Here is a 15,675-nt window from a genome sequence, read left to right as displayed (position 1 = left end):
TTTCCAGCTCGGCAACTGTCCAAAGACGCTGGACCTCAGAAGCAACTGCGGGAGAAGAAAAGTGTGTAGATGGGAAAAACAGGCAGGGAGATCGGAGCCGCGGCGGCGATCAAAGCGCCTTCAAGCTCTTGGGGAGATCCTGGCACGTTTCAACGCCGCACTCTCCCAAAGGGTGCGCTGGATTCCCCCTCCTGCAGGGGGCGCCGAGGTTCCATAGCCCGCCAATTAGAGCTTGAAGACGATCCCCGCCACTCTTGTAACAGGCACGTCGGGACCCGCGGACATAGCTGTGAGAAACGGGAGATTGTCACTGGGCGTCAGAAAGCGGGTAACACTAATCAGCGACGATCAGTTCCTACGGCCACTTTTTTCGACTAGGTCAAAGCAGTCCAACTTCGAGATTGTAAATCTTAGAAGAAGGATATGGGGAAGTCCGTTTTAGCAAACAATTATAAAAAATCCAAACCCGCTAACTATTTTTGAAATGTTTAGCCCCGACCTCAGCTACCTTATGTCCCCTAAGGATCGTCAGTTTTGAAATGCAGCTCAGTAAAACATCTGGCAAACAGGATCAAAGACACTCGAGAGACTTAGGCGGAAGCGGCGGCGGCGTCTGTTGCCAAAAACCGAAACTTGAGCTTAGCTTCATAGGAGCCTGAGACGCGTTGGAAGGGTGGAGCCACTGCGAAGGGGGTGGTTCCTGCGAGGATTTTCTTGAGCTTCTGAGCGGAATAGAAAGGGGTGCGAAGAGGAGTCGGAGCTCACGTTGGCTCCACAGGTTGCAAAGCCAAAATCCTCCCGCGAAGCCAGAAGCCCCTGTAAAATCGACGAACTCTAGGCGGAGCGCCGGCGGAATGCAACGAAACAAGGGATTTCGGCTCTCGGTCACTGTCCGTGGTACTGAAATTGTTTTCCAACTTTCATTGTTGGCAAAAATCGTTTTCTATTCCGGGTAGTCGGCGTTCATCATCGGCACGCACCTAAATTAGCAGCCCAAAAGTTTGCAAATGAAATTTTCCGTCTGCTTGGCTAGGTCTTTAGTTTTTTGTTTCATTTTTAATCGGGCCCTAATTTTTTTTTAATGGAAGAACGTTTAGAGGTATTGATTGCTTTGAATGTGTATCCTTGGGACTCATGAATGTTTAGGATTGTGTTATGATGCTGTTAATCAAATATCTAGGGTATTGAATTTTGTCTGTGTTCTAATTCTAATAACATAGTAGATTACAAGCTTGCTTAAAAACTCGAAGGAATGGGAGAAACAGGACAAATGAGATGTTATTCTGACCCTTAAGTAGACTGGGATGAGCATTTATTTGTACATAACACTGTTGCTATGGGTTGTACCAGTACATTTCAGATACACTTCACTATTTTGATCTATAAGATTCTAAACGACTTGACACCTGGGCACCTGCCGGATCAAACACTTTAAATAGCCTTTATTCATCTGATGTGTACATCCTTAATATCCCTTTACTTTAGGATACAGCAAGAAACCTGAATTTTACTGGGATTCCTATACCCTCTGGACTTCCACCAGGGAATGGAGCTATTTGTAAGAGTCTTTTCTTAAAATCTAGTCAGATGTTAACAAATTTAACATCTTAAAAAGTGAATGAATAGTTCAAACAGTTTGGTTGGCTGTAATGAATTTATGGTTTGGGCATTATTGGACAATAACAATTTCTGTTATGTTGGATACTGGAGGAGGGGTGTAAAACCATACATACATAATAAAGTCAAACATGACAGCTGAATATGTGTTCTCTCTCTCTCTCTCTCTCTCTCACACACACACACACACACACACACTCACACAAAATTTATTATAGCCAATTTGAACATATTAAAACTGCATATGAAAAGGCAGTTACAGACATGAACTTCTACTTTAAAAAAAAAAAAGATTGATTTATATGCTGCCCTTCTCTGGAGACTCAGGGCGGCTTACAGTGTGTTAAGCAATACTTAAACTAGATGTGTCCAACACCAAGCTTACAGGCTGCATGGGGCCATGGACAATAATGTGCAGTATATAAATCACATAATAATATTAGAAGTTTACTATCTTGTTAGGCCACATTACTAGCTGTCCAGGATCCCATATACTGTATCGAGGACATCAGCAAGTATTGGGGGCCCAATTGGCAAAAGAAAGCTCAGTACCATATTGGTTGAAAACATGTGAAAGAGGCCTTCATCCTGCAGTGGATAGACAATGGCTAAAATGATGATGATAATATACTGTACAGTAAAATGTACTGAACAATACATTATGCTTGAAAGCATTATGAAGCAGTATATAAGTCTTAAGTGCTATTGCTATTATATATTTTATATGTGGCCCAAGACAATTCCTTTTCACTCAATGCAGCCTAGGCAAGCCAAAAGGTTGGACACCATGACTTAACCCTTCTAATATATAGAATAGATTATAAAGGAAATGTTGAAATGAATACCTCCCCCCTTCCCCTGTGAGGCAGGCCTTTTGCCTCTAAGTCAGACTTAACATACACAGTTACAGGTCTTATTTTTTTTATTCCTTTGTTCCTGTTTGCAGCATATTCAAAAAGTTTTCAAACAGATTACAATTGAGCCATTTTAAATATCCCCACATTAGGCTGGTATGGCACCTAATATATCAATTTTCCAGTTTTCCTGGCCTACTTTAAGTGAAGACTAAACTGGGCCTTTAGTACCATCTTGTATCTTATAAGCATTGTTTTTAGAGTCCAAAGCAAGCAGCAAAAGCAATGATTGATGAAATTTTCCTGGACTGGTTTAGATGGCTATTAGGTTGGCTTTGCCTTAGTGGGGCATTAGAGTAATAATTCTGGTTTGTTTTGACCAATAACGGCTTCTAGAATGTCTCAGGCAGAGGGTATTTTTCCCCTACTTAATGGAGATGCCAGTACATGAACTGAAGATATCTGAGGCAAAATATACACAGTATCTGTGAATTTTTTCAAATAGCATTCTGATCCCTTACAGGGCTATAATAGTTTGATGTCAGGGATCAAATGCAATAAACTATCCTGATTATATATATAAATAAATGTGGAAAGTGAGAATGAATATTGTAGGACAAGCAAGTTTGTAGAATAATATAAGTCAGGCATAATGATCCTGAACCAAGATATTTTTTTTAAAATCACCAGCTGGTGGGGGAGAAAGCCTACAGTATATTCTCTTAATGTGCAGGAAGTATAGGTTAAGGAGACTGATGCACAGCTCTTCTAGGTGAAACTGAAATTATGCTGGGATGGTAGTGGTTGTATATGCTTGCTGGCAGCTGGTTTATTAAATGTGCCCTTTTACCAAGGCACAACATAGGAGAACAAACCCATCAGGACAAGATTCAGCAGTCCATCTGCAATTAAAAGACACAGGCCACTCTTTTGAAGACATCAAAGTCCACATTTTGGACAGAGAGGACCGCTGGTTTGAAAGAGGGATCAAAGAGGCCATCTATGTCAAAATTGAACATCCCTCTCTCAACAGAGGGGGAGGGATATGACATCATCTATGATATAATCTATCTCCAGTCTACAACACAGTCCTTTCAACAGTTCAAAGAAGGCTCTACAACCATTTGCACCACTCAGGTGAACCTGATGACACAGATAAACCTCCAGTTTAATGACTCGCTACAAAAATGCAAATCACTAGCTGTCTGCAAGAAATAAAATCCTTCCATTCCCCACCATCCAGCCAGAGCTGAAGAAGCTTCTTGGATGAGAAGTCTTCTAAGAAAAAGCACCTTTGGGACAACCATGACCTGGATGACTGAGAATCTCCCTAGACCAGGGGTCAGCAACCTGCGGCTCTGGAGCCGCATGTGGCTCTTTCATCCCTCTGCTGTGGCTCCCTGTCACCAGTCAGTTCCACAATTGATAGGGCTTTCAGTTAGGATAGGTAGAGGAAAAAGGACGCCGCAACAAGAGGAGACACTATGGTGGGGGAACCGGACTTCCGGTTGGCTCCAGAATTGAACGGGAGGCTTCCGGTTAGGGCCTTGGTTACTCTTTGAGTGTTTAAGGTTGACGACTCCTGCCCTAGACATAAGTCATGCAAAGAAAGTATGTCTTGAACACATTACCTAAGAATGGTGCCTTTCTACCTGTTGTTGCTAAAAGCCCCAGCCAATACAAACATTACTATCTCCTAGCAAGGAAGAATTATTTTAATTGGAATCTGAATTAAGACTATTATAATCTAAATAGATTGCTGCTGGATGACTACAATCTAATTTGTTTTTTTCTCATAATATACTTTACATTTGCAGAAGCAGAAAAGCTGTTTTTGTTGCAACAACTCCAGCACAGTTATACGGTAGCTCCCCTCCTTTCCAGTGCTTAGCAGGCAGTCCATTATCTTCAAAACTACAGAGAAGCGGAAACACATTTTCAGAGCAGTAAAGGAAAGAACGTTGGTAAGCTTCTAGGGTCTTATTTAATATTTTGGTTCCAGTGGAAGATTTTTAAACCAGCTTGAGCATATTGATTGATTAATATGGAAAACAAAGAATCGAACAATTAAAGGTAAAGCAATCCCTACTTATTTTCCAAAAGTCCTTCATGATATGACTATGTCATCAGCCAGGGGGTCTCAGGGGACCAGGGAGGTCTTGAGATGGCTCCCTTGCTAATATAATCTCTTGTGCATTTTTATTCTTTCTCTTTTAAAAAATGGACTGTTTTGACATGTTTATTGTTTTATATTTTTGCTGTATGCCTCCCAGAGTCACTTCTTGTGTGATGGGCAACCATATAAACTTAGCAAATAAATAAATAAATGGTAAACAAACCAACCAGTAAAAAAATACAGTTAACCAAATCTATTCTTCACCTCTAAGAGGAAAGATGGAAATGTGTAAAACTGATTTCCACCTATTAAATAGGCCTGTCATGAATTAATCTGAATTAAAACTTGTAACCCCATTTATAAAATATTTGTATAAAACTCAGTTATTGTGGAAGGAGTAAAGAGGCATCTGTTTGAAGCATTTCCCATTCTTAATGTTTCACTTGTATTAGAAGCAGGCAACACATTTAGATCTACTTAATATTCTTTCTTTTTATATATTTTCTCACAGTTTTCTCCCGCCTCCCCTTCTTTGCAATTTTCAAATGGTTTTATTTAGTACAAACATGAGATCTTCCTTGCCAAAAAAGAAACATGACGATAAAGAGGTTGATCACCTCATTTTTATTTTGAAGATATTTCTACTCTCATTCTTAGCTGCTTAGGCACTCACAAAGATATTTCCTGAGTCAAATGGGAGGCCAGAGAATGCAGAGAACTACTAATCAAAATGACATAACTTCATAGTTGCTTTGTATTGATGCAAAGGACAATAGAAAATGTTGAGAAATAAAATCTTAGATGAAGTTGAGGTTGGGGGAGGGACTGTTTTAATAAAAATAAAACCAAATCTAGCATGCATTCAACAATGTTTTATTCGTTTTCTTTATTAGCTTCTCTTTAAAAGTATAAAAAGAAAGAGCATGTTTCATTTATATTCCAAAATAATTGAATGATTTTTGTGCAATAAGTTCTTAGCTATATATGCAGTATTCAAGAATTTTTAAAAGCATTAATTCTACATTGTTTGGGGTGTAGATGGAAGACAATATATTTTGTTTTAAAATCTTATTCAAACCAAGGCTGTAATCCTGAATATTTTTATTAGACAGTGATTCTCAGCCTTGACTTTCACTTTCAATACTCTTGTAGTGGACTCTGAGTGACAGGCTATGTAGAGAAACATGAAGATGGCCTTGAAAAAGATATTCAACAGCCATTAACAACATACCACCTTAGCCCTGAAAGGGAGAAATGAGTGAAGAAGAAACTCAAGATTACTTTACCTTGATTCTCTTTAGTATAAGAGAGGGAAGAAATGATCTCCCTCAAGCTCTTGTATTTCAATTATTATACCCTTTATAGGAAGCCCACCCCATATTAAAATATTCTTTAATCTTAATATTAAAAAGAGGAAGGCTAGAATATTTCCCCATAAAGGAGAAATGGAGAAAAATCTTTAAAAGGCAGAAAGCCTTCCTGCCATAGGAAAACAGCCTCAAGCAGAAGTTTGAAGAGGCTGGTCTTTAGGAATGGAGATTTTGCATCCATTCAGAAAGATTGGGCCAATCTATTCATAAGCAAAGAGCAACCAGAAACTCCAAATAAGCAATAGGCAAGGAGTCAAAGCTGACAAGATAAACACCTAAGATTTGCATTTCCCTTCTTGCCTGTACAGCCAGCCATGGCCCCTACATGACCCCATAGGAATCTGGCAACAGCCATTAAAATAATACAGGCACATTCTTACACAGAAACAGACATCTCAATCACAAAGCCCCAAAGAATGTATAAAACCCACCTACTCTAACCTCATTTGTTCAGCCACCCCAGAAACATGCTGCTGTCACTAGTTTCTGGCCAGAAAATAAACAAAGACTTCCTTTACTACAGCCTGCCTCCATTTTATTTCCAGCATCTTTCTCCCAACTTGGAACCAGACTGGATTTTTCTTCCAACACCTTCAACAATAAAGTAGGATTCCAATTGCCCTTCTGGTATTTGTTTTCCTGATTAGGTCTACATCAAAAGGTTGGCAAGCTACATGCGCTAGAAAATTGTGTCCACTTATTTTTGAGTAAATAAACTCATGGCTAGATTATACTATTTACTGACTGTTAGCAATATTTGAACATGCCAATATATTAATTATTATTTCAAAAGTTGGCATTTTTATGTCATCTGTGTGATTTTCAGTATAGTTATAATTAATCAACTAATTAATTTTGATTAAACCTTCCCTATCTGAATAATTTCATAGAAGTATAGACACTCAGTTTCAGTTCCCCTTCAGACATGCATCTTATTACAACTGCAATTCTATGCTCATTTATTTTGGAACATTAAAATTAATTATGCCTTCCTTCCTCTTTTGTTTCCTGAAAATGCTACTTATCTTCCCATTAGCATTAAAAACATCCTGCTTATCACATAATGTGGAATTCTGTTTCAAAATGATATACTGTATTTACACAAATATGCTTTGGTGAGATATATTGTTGTTGTTATTATTGGTATCCCTTAGAGCAAGAGTGGCAAACTCACGTCATCACAACGGCATCACGTGACATATCGGGACTTTTTCCCCCTTCGCTAAACCGGGCAGGGGCAGAGCCAGCATGTGACGCATCCAGGCCGCGGGCCGTGAGTTTGACACCTCTGTCTTAGAGGAATGTATTTTGGATTGCAGCATTAGTATCTTGTTCCGGTTTTAGTTCTTAACTCCAAACTCTTACTGAATAGCATCATCAGTGGAGTAAAGTTTTGATCACCCTTTGATTTTCAAAATGCCCATTTAAAACTATATGGCTGGTGAGCTGTTGGGAAGATTTTAAAAGTTATGGAAGCAGAAAAGCTAGTGGCCCCCCCTAACGCACACACATGCACTCAAGATAATTTTTAGGGCAATTTCATATAGCTAATTATAATATGAAATAGTACTTGCTCTTCCTAGGTGTTAGGGATGTATAAGGAAGAAGAATAAAATTATCTCATTCAGAGCCTCTTTGTATATAGCTAGCTGCAGCAGCAAGCAACACCTTGGATTAAATAGCCCTTCATTTTACGTAGCAAGTCAATTTCTTACATTATGGCTTGAATAAATAGGACATGGAGAACAAGAATAGCCTACAGCAATTTATCTTTTGGGGAGAAAAATAGAAGAGTTAATTCACAAGCACAGCAGTTTGTGAGTTATGGCTGCTCCTTCTGCACAGAACATCAATTGGCATAAGATCTTAAGTACCAAAAATATAAAATTTTTAAATACACTTTTTTTTTGACACAGTGATCAGGAGTGTGATCAATTGTCCAATTGACTGAGAGAGAGAAATCCACACTATAGAAAATCTCTGCAAGCATGACAACCTCCTGCTCCTAATATTCATTTTCATGAACAAGATGTTTTCACATAGCCCCATAAAGAGGAACTCTACTTTTTCTCTCTGATCATACATGCAGAGATGTGTCACTTGCTTTTTGAGCATTGTTTCAAACTTTTGCACAAATTCAGAACTTTGAACTAACAACCAACTAGATTATCATTTTATTATAGGAAGTCTCTGACTTACAATAATAATTGAGACAGGAAGTTTGGTCTCTAAGCAATGCAATTGTTAAGCAAGTCATAATTGTGACCAGACCACATTTTGCAATCATTTTTACTGTGGTCATTAAGCAAATAAACATGGCCATTAATTGAATCACACAGTGGTTATCTGAATCTGGTTTCTGCAATTAACTTTGTTGCAAGCTGACTGGGAAGGTCAGAAATCATGATCACATGACTGCAAGACATTGCAACCATCATAAATGGAAGCCAACTGCCAATTCCCAAATTGTGATCACATGACTGATGGATGATGTGACAGTTTGAGAACAAGTTGCAGGTCGCTTTTTCTGAGGCCATTATAACTTTGAACCATTATTAAACAAATGGCCTGTACACAATTTTATCTACCATAGTCAATCTTTGTCTCAACATAAACGTAATTCTCAGAAAGATAGATGGAAATATTAAGAAGAAATTAACAATACATACCATAGGTACAATTTAAAGCATCAAATTACATTGAGATTCCATAACAGTTGCAATAAGCTTTCTGCAGGCAAAAAGTTTGCATAATGGAATTCTAATGTAAGACAATGTTATATATTGCAATATTATAATTATAGTGCTGTTTGATTGTTACATCTTTTGTTATTTTATTAACAAATTATTATAGACACCCCACTTAAATATTGCTTTTACTATTGAATCTTCTTTCTCCCTCCAGCTTTCACTTCAAATCCCATTTCTGTCTTTCCAGCTTGGCACTTCTCCCTTGCGGGAATTGTATATTATCTGTCATCTAGAAACCTAAATGGAAAACATGACTTGACACTGCAATGAATGTAATGTCCAAGTACTTCCACGCTAGTCTCTTTCCCTGCCACCACCTAAAAAAGCTCTAATTGGAATAGGTATTAGTCTTTGTTTATTTGTGTCAGAAGCATCACAATTAAAACGAGGCATACCATACAACATAAAATATAAAATATAAAATACAAGATGATAATATGTACGAGTTAAACAAATCTTGCCCAGAAACTAGCAATATTGTGTTCTGTCATGCTGCCATCAGGTCCTCAAGTGTACACTGTTCAGGATGCAAAGGGCAGGTATGCATATGTGTTGTTGCCTGCATGTCACCACAATTGCAAAGGGCAAAAGCCACCAGATAAGCTCATTTGTTCAGAGTATCTGTGGATCTTGTTATACCCATGCACATCCAATGACTTCCATGCTGCCGAACACACTGCATCCCAATACTTAGCAATATCATACAGCCCCACATTAGAAGATAACAAGCTCTCATTCGTCTATGGTCAAGGATACCGAACAACAAAGCCTTCCCTATTCACCAAGACATTGCAGAGTGGAATGGGAAATTTAAGCACAGGACCTTGGCCTCACCAGCCACCCGCCTCAGCCCATTTACAGCTAGCTTCTCTGCTGGCCCTCCCCTGGCCATTCTCCTCAGCCAATGGGCCCCTCGCCCTCCGCCCCTCGCCCTTCCTATTCAACTGCCCATACACCGAGATACTGTTTGATCTGGGCCATTAGCTGCACAAGACAAATAGCCTCCAGCCAATTGGGTGGCAGACAGAAGCAATGGTGCTGCAGAGGCAGTGTGCGATGCAGGATTTTTTTTTTTTAAGTACTGCAGCTTCTCTGCAAGTTTTGGGGCCTTGCAGATCTGTCACCAGGACCAGAGGGAGGGGGAGTAGCAGCCACGGGGGGGGGGGAGGGTAGACAGGTGAAAGTGGGTTGGGGGGCACGAGGAAGGGAGGATGCCTCAAGGGGGCTTCACAAAGACAGGTTGGCTTGCAACTCAGTCAGCTCCAATGAAAGAGGGGAGGAGGAGCAAGGCTGGCGAAGGTTCTGGCATTGTGCGGGGGTTGTGGGGTGCGGCAGGCGAATGGCAAGGCTGGCATGGCTTCTGCAATTGCAGGGGGCAGGTGAACAGAGATGATGTGTGGCTTGGGAGAGCGCTGCCATTGCCACTCCGGCCTGACACCTAACAGGCACTTCAACAGCCCCCAAGCCACGTGTCACATCTATTCACCTGCCCCTCCACCCCATGCATCAAAATAGTTCTGAAGTAGATTCCTAATGATATTTGTAAGTTTAAAATCTTTAATCAAATCATAAACTTACAATTTCAGTCTTCTGAGATTGATGGTATCATTTGCAGCCAATACCGGTATTAGAATGAAAAGCTTGAATTGTAATGAATTTGGTTTAGATCTAACCAACCCATTCAACTACCATAAGAGGAATCTGATCCTCTTCAGTCTCATATAGATCATATTAGTTAAGAGGGAAATGTTTCCTTTCCTTTCCTCAGTGATTAACTTAATATTTGACAAACCATGAAACTTTTTCCATATTATAGCTCATTTTCAAGAAAATAGAACAACCAGCATTCACTAAAATGAGTGGAGTGGGGTGGGGATGACTATCTGAGAGCTGGGGACCCTAGAACCATGATGGTGAACCTATAGCACGTGTGCCCCAAGTGGCACGTGGAGCCATGTCGCCTGGCACACGCGACTTCACCTGTTCCTCTTCCGGGTTTCTGGAGTGCATGTGTGCGTGACAATCAGCTGGCCTTTTTGCATGCAGCAGTGCTGGAAACTAGAAGATCTTGTAGCTAGTCTTCCATTTTCCTGCATGAGAATGCACGCCGGCCAGCTGATCGTCACGTGAGCATGCATGCCAGAAACCCGAAAAAGTAGCTGGCTGAATCAGTAGCTGAAACCAGAAGGTCATTTTCAGGGGCACGCATGCCCCCTGGGCAGCTCCTCTTCCATGTTGCGGCCCAGACGCACGTGTGCGCACTTCCTTTTCGGCACTTGGTTCATCATCACTACCCTAGAACAAGAAGCCCAAATTATTCACAAATATCTTTTGCAGTACTTTGTAGGAAAGAGGAGGGTAAAAAAAAGAAAGTTTCCCCCCCCTTTCAGTAAGGCCAAAGAATTTGAAAGAATACAATAAATTTTGTAAATAAAAATTGTGACAGCTCACAAAGATTACTAGGTGGAAATAGAAATACACATTATTTCCATAGCAAGGAAGATAAAGCAGGAATAGTTAATTTGATTACTTTGTTCAAAGAGGAAAATCATTCCCCCAGAGATTAGAATGGCCCCCACTCTCTAATACTGTTCCGGAAGGCGCTGAAGACCTGGTTCTGTCAGTGGGCCTGGGGAACCCAGAGCGGGATGAAGCCTATTAAATGGCTTGTGTGATCTGCTGTCACCGGGGCTGTCGCTCGGGCAGGGGGTGCAGGGTGATTTTGTCATATTGTACTATATTAATTTATTTGATTCTTTTTGTTAGTTTTTATTGTTTTAAATGTGGTTTTATATACTGTAAGCCGCCTTGAGTCGCCATGGGTGAATAGGCGGCAATATAAATTCAATACATAAATATAACTTCTGGAATTTGTGCTTGTGGAAAAAAATGAAACTTCTATCTTGGTTTTGTTGATTAGAAAGATTTGGTGTTATAGAAATGGCTGGTCATATATTAATGTGTAAAAGCAAAAAGTTGAGGTTGGCATGTGTTTATCTTGTACTGTGCTAGGAAGAATTGGAAGTCAATGCCCCCTTTTCTTTCTTTTTCTCTTCCCCCTTGTATCTCACACCCCCTTTCCCGGTTCCCTTTCCCTCCCATAATTTCCTATTTTCTTTTCTTCTTTGTATTTTATATAATAAAAAAGAAAAATGATAGAAAAGAAAAAAAAAACCCAAATATTTTTTGCAGCCCTTTGGTGTTAAAACAATATAGACTGCCACACTGCAAGAAGGGAACTATTTTTAAGAAGCTTTGTATGCCATTTGAGAGAAGACTCACATCTCAACCTTCACTCGTTTTGTTTTGTCCAACTCACTGCTAGTTGAACAGAAGTGAAAGAGGTTCATCCCGATGATAGACAAATTCTTGATTTGATGTGAAGTCTGCTCTCTGACCTGTGGCCATCATCTTAGAAAGGGAGGAGGAGTCATTTTAAGACTCCTTTTTATTTTTCAATTCCCATACTTTCCCTTCCAAAATGCATGTAGATTTGCACAGTGCTTCTTAGCAGCTGCAACTAGGATCAGGAGAAAGCAATTCTGATGACAGCTTAGACATCAGTAATTATGTTGCCCCCAGATAGACAGCAGTAACTGCCTAAGAACCAGCTGCCATGGAGGGTTTCCTTCAGTTTTCTGCTGCCCTAGAGGACACTGGTGACAATGCACAATCATCTTTAAACTTTCCTTCTCCCATACTGTGAAGGAAATGTTTCATGCAGAGCAGAGTTGAACCACTTCTAGCAGTTAGTGGGGGGTTGTTGTTGTTTGAGGTGGGAGAAGGTTGGTAGTCCTTAGAGCCCCAAGACAATGCCACTGATATCCAGCACAAAATAGAGAATAACAATTGGATTTGGGGAGGGGAAAAAAAAACCTAAAGAAAGTGGATTATTAAACTTTGATTAGATTAAATGTCAGATTATAACCCGTTTGTCTCTTGCAGAAGAAAAGAAAAAACTTTTGTGGCTTCTTTTATCTTTACATAATGGGCTGAACAATTCCGTTTTTGCGCTCTGATTAAATCGCTATATCAACATTCTGTCCGTTGTTGCTTTTTTTAATTTTGAAAAGAAGACTTGCAAATATTGTCATTCCCTGTCATGGAAATTAATATTTGTGATTAAAATAAATCATTATTTATTGTAAAATAAAGCAAATGGTAAAAATGATTACAGTTCTGCAATCACAACAAAAGGACATATAAAGGCATAACACTGAGCAACACAAGGGCAGATATCTGAATCCTGATCAGACAGAAAGAAAAACAGAGGGAGGGAGGGTGAGAGAGAGAGAGAGAGAGAGAGAGGTTATGCTCTCTACCTGGGAATTTCATCAGAATGCGATGGATAGAAATAATTCTGGATTCCTTATAAGGAGAGCGGCAAAGAAGCATGTGGCCACATTCCTTTTGCAGGCTAAGCTGCCTTTTATCCAACTGTTCCCTGGCTAAGGACCTTCCCCTTGTCTTCCAAGGTCATTTCCACATAACATTATGTAACATCAGAAACAATGAGTATGTAATAAAATGAAAATATGGAAGAGATAGATAGATAGATAGATAGATAGATAGATAGATAGATAGATAGATAGATAGATAGATAGATAGATATTGTATAAATATTAAATACAATTTTGAATGTTGATGTTTTAAGCAAACTCACACACACACACACACACACACACACACACACACACGTATTCCATACAACATGATGAAAACTTTAATAACAAATAATTTACCTTAAAATAAAATTATTATTTCATATGATTTATGCTCATCTTCCATTTTTTTCATTTTATTACATATTCATTATATTTGATGACTTGCTTGAGTGGCAAATAAATTTAATAAATAGATAAATAATTTAAAATTATTTATTTCAAATAAAATAAAATGCTTATTTATGTAAAATAAATTTAATTTTGAAGAAAAGTTAAATAATTATGCTTTAGAACATCAGCATTCAAAATTGTACTTAATATTTATACACTCTTCTTTTTTCCTTTTCACTTATTTACATTTACTACTCTAAGGCAGTTACATAATACAATATTAAAAATGTAAGCATATTATATATCATTGTATTGAAATAACATACTGTACAGTACTTACACTGAGAAGATGGAGCAATCAATGATCTACTCTACATGACTAGAATTAATAATATGTTAGAGGTTGAATTTATTTTATATTAACATTTTATGGACATATTGTTAGTTTCTACATATGTTGCTCACTCATTTATTATCCTACATATTCATTTTACTAGGACTATTATGTTTTTTATTGTACTTTATTATATCTTCTGCTGTTATATCTACATCTATGGGATAGTGGGAATATCACTGTCCCAGATACTCAATTTTAAAACATTACTGGGGCTTTCTCATTCCAAACTGGAAAAGGGATAGGATTAGAGCATCATTTGCACACAAAGGATTTGGAACCATTTCATCTGCTGATACAGGAGAGTGATTAGAAACCATGTGAGCCCAGATCATTGAATTAATATGCAATTTGAAAAGTAATGGAGCTAAAATGCACCCTTATTTCATTTCAGTCTGTGTGAGAACAATAGTAGAAAGATGTTATTCATCTAACTCCCAGAGAGGACTAGAATAGAGAAATTGAATGAGACATAGCCTTTTGTCCCCTTAATTTTTACCACAGCCTCTCCTCTGAGATTAAGTTAAAAGCTAATTTGAAACAACAAAAGCTGTCAAGTTGGAACCTCTGGCATAAAAATAACCAAGGAATTCCCTGTATCTTCTTGGAATATTTAGTCATGTTAAGACAGCAACATAAACAATCTTCATATATGTCCAGATGGCCAGTAATACTGACATGGAGATCAAAACCCTCAGTCTTTTCTGAATGTCTCCTCCCCAGATATACCACACTGCGTAACATTTGGGTTTTTTACTCTCACTGTAGATTTTGTGAGAGAAATTTTGAGGATGAATCTTTCATTTTTGTATTTCTTCACATGATAAACATGGTCATATTTATACTCCCACATGACATACTTTTAAATTAAAATGTGCTCCTATGGTTTTGTTTGTTTTGTTTACTTGCACTATTATGCTTTTTTAAAGTAATATTTTGTTAAAATAGTTTTTAAAAACAAAAACAAAAATATAAATAAGGACTTAGGTGTTGGGAAGAGGGTGAGAAACCTTCAAAACTGATGCCCAAATCAATCTATGGAACTTTAATGTGCTACAGAATTCTGTAGTTTCAACTTCATAGCTAATAGCAAGCTTTAGATCCATTTCAGAATAACTGAATCCCAATATCTACACAGATGAACATTCCCAACCTGGTGCTTTCTAAGTGGCCAATAGCAATGAATTATGGAATTTGTAGTTTAATATATCTGGAGAATTCTGGAGAACAGCCAACCTAATCATGTCTTTTGTAATAGAATTTGGAAAACTGCCTCATTTTCTTTGTAAGGATAGGAGCGGTTTGGACAGGTCTATTAGTGACTCCAGAAGAGATCTGCCTCAATCTTCATGTTCTTCCTGATTCTTTCTTTGCAACTTTGAGCAGTAATCGGACAAAGTATTTTGATCCAACAGATCATTTCAAATGGTCAAAAAAGGCACCAATTCCTCAAGTACTTTATTAAACAATTCAATGTGAAATATGGAAAATTGTGAATCCTGTAGGTTGATTTAGCTTCTATGATAGGCCCACCATTTATAGCTTTTGTATCATTACATGAGCATGTCATAGTTAAAATCTGGAGAGATTCCTTAGATTATCCTTTTCCCAAACTGGAATGTGTTTACGATACTCCAAATTTCCAGATAGAGAGGCCTCCTGGGAGTTGCAAGATACAATGTAGAAGGGTACTTTTTGTGAAATGAAAATGATGTACCCAAGGACAAACAGAGTGAACAACTCCAGAACAGCTGGATATGAAATGTGAAGGACACTTCCTAGGAAAATGCATGCTTAGC

The 15,675-nt window shown here is 38.5% G+C and overlaps 1 protein-coding gene across 1 annotated transcript in view; it reads right to left on the bottom strand.

Annotated features, from left to right (window-relative positions):
• The window catches only part of TDRD5 (tudor domain containing 5), a 146,262-nt gene that overhangs the window by 49,915 nt on the left and 80,672 nt on the right, over positions 1 to 15,675 (bottom strand). The window contains exon 17 of the mRNA XM_070939255.1: positions 4,281 to 4,385. Within this exon, the coding sequence (XP_070795356.1) occupies positions 4,281 to 4,385 (105 nt within the window). The remainder of the gene's footprint in view (positions 1 to 4,280; positions 4,386 to 15,675) is intronic.

The sequence above is a fragment of the Pituophis catenifer genome, unplaced genomic scaffold (genome assembly GCF_029215685.1).
Source record: "Pituophis catenifer annectens isolate HBS135680 unplaced genomic scaffold, rPitCat1.0.hap2 SCAF_3, whole genome shotgun sequence".
NCBI lineage: Eukaryota > Metazoa > Chordata > Lepidosauria > Squamata > Colubridae > Pituophis > Pituophis catenifer.
The sequence above is the reverse complement of the archived record's forward strand: the minus strand, read 5'-3'. Positions and strand labels throughout refer to the sequence as shown.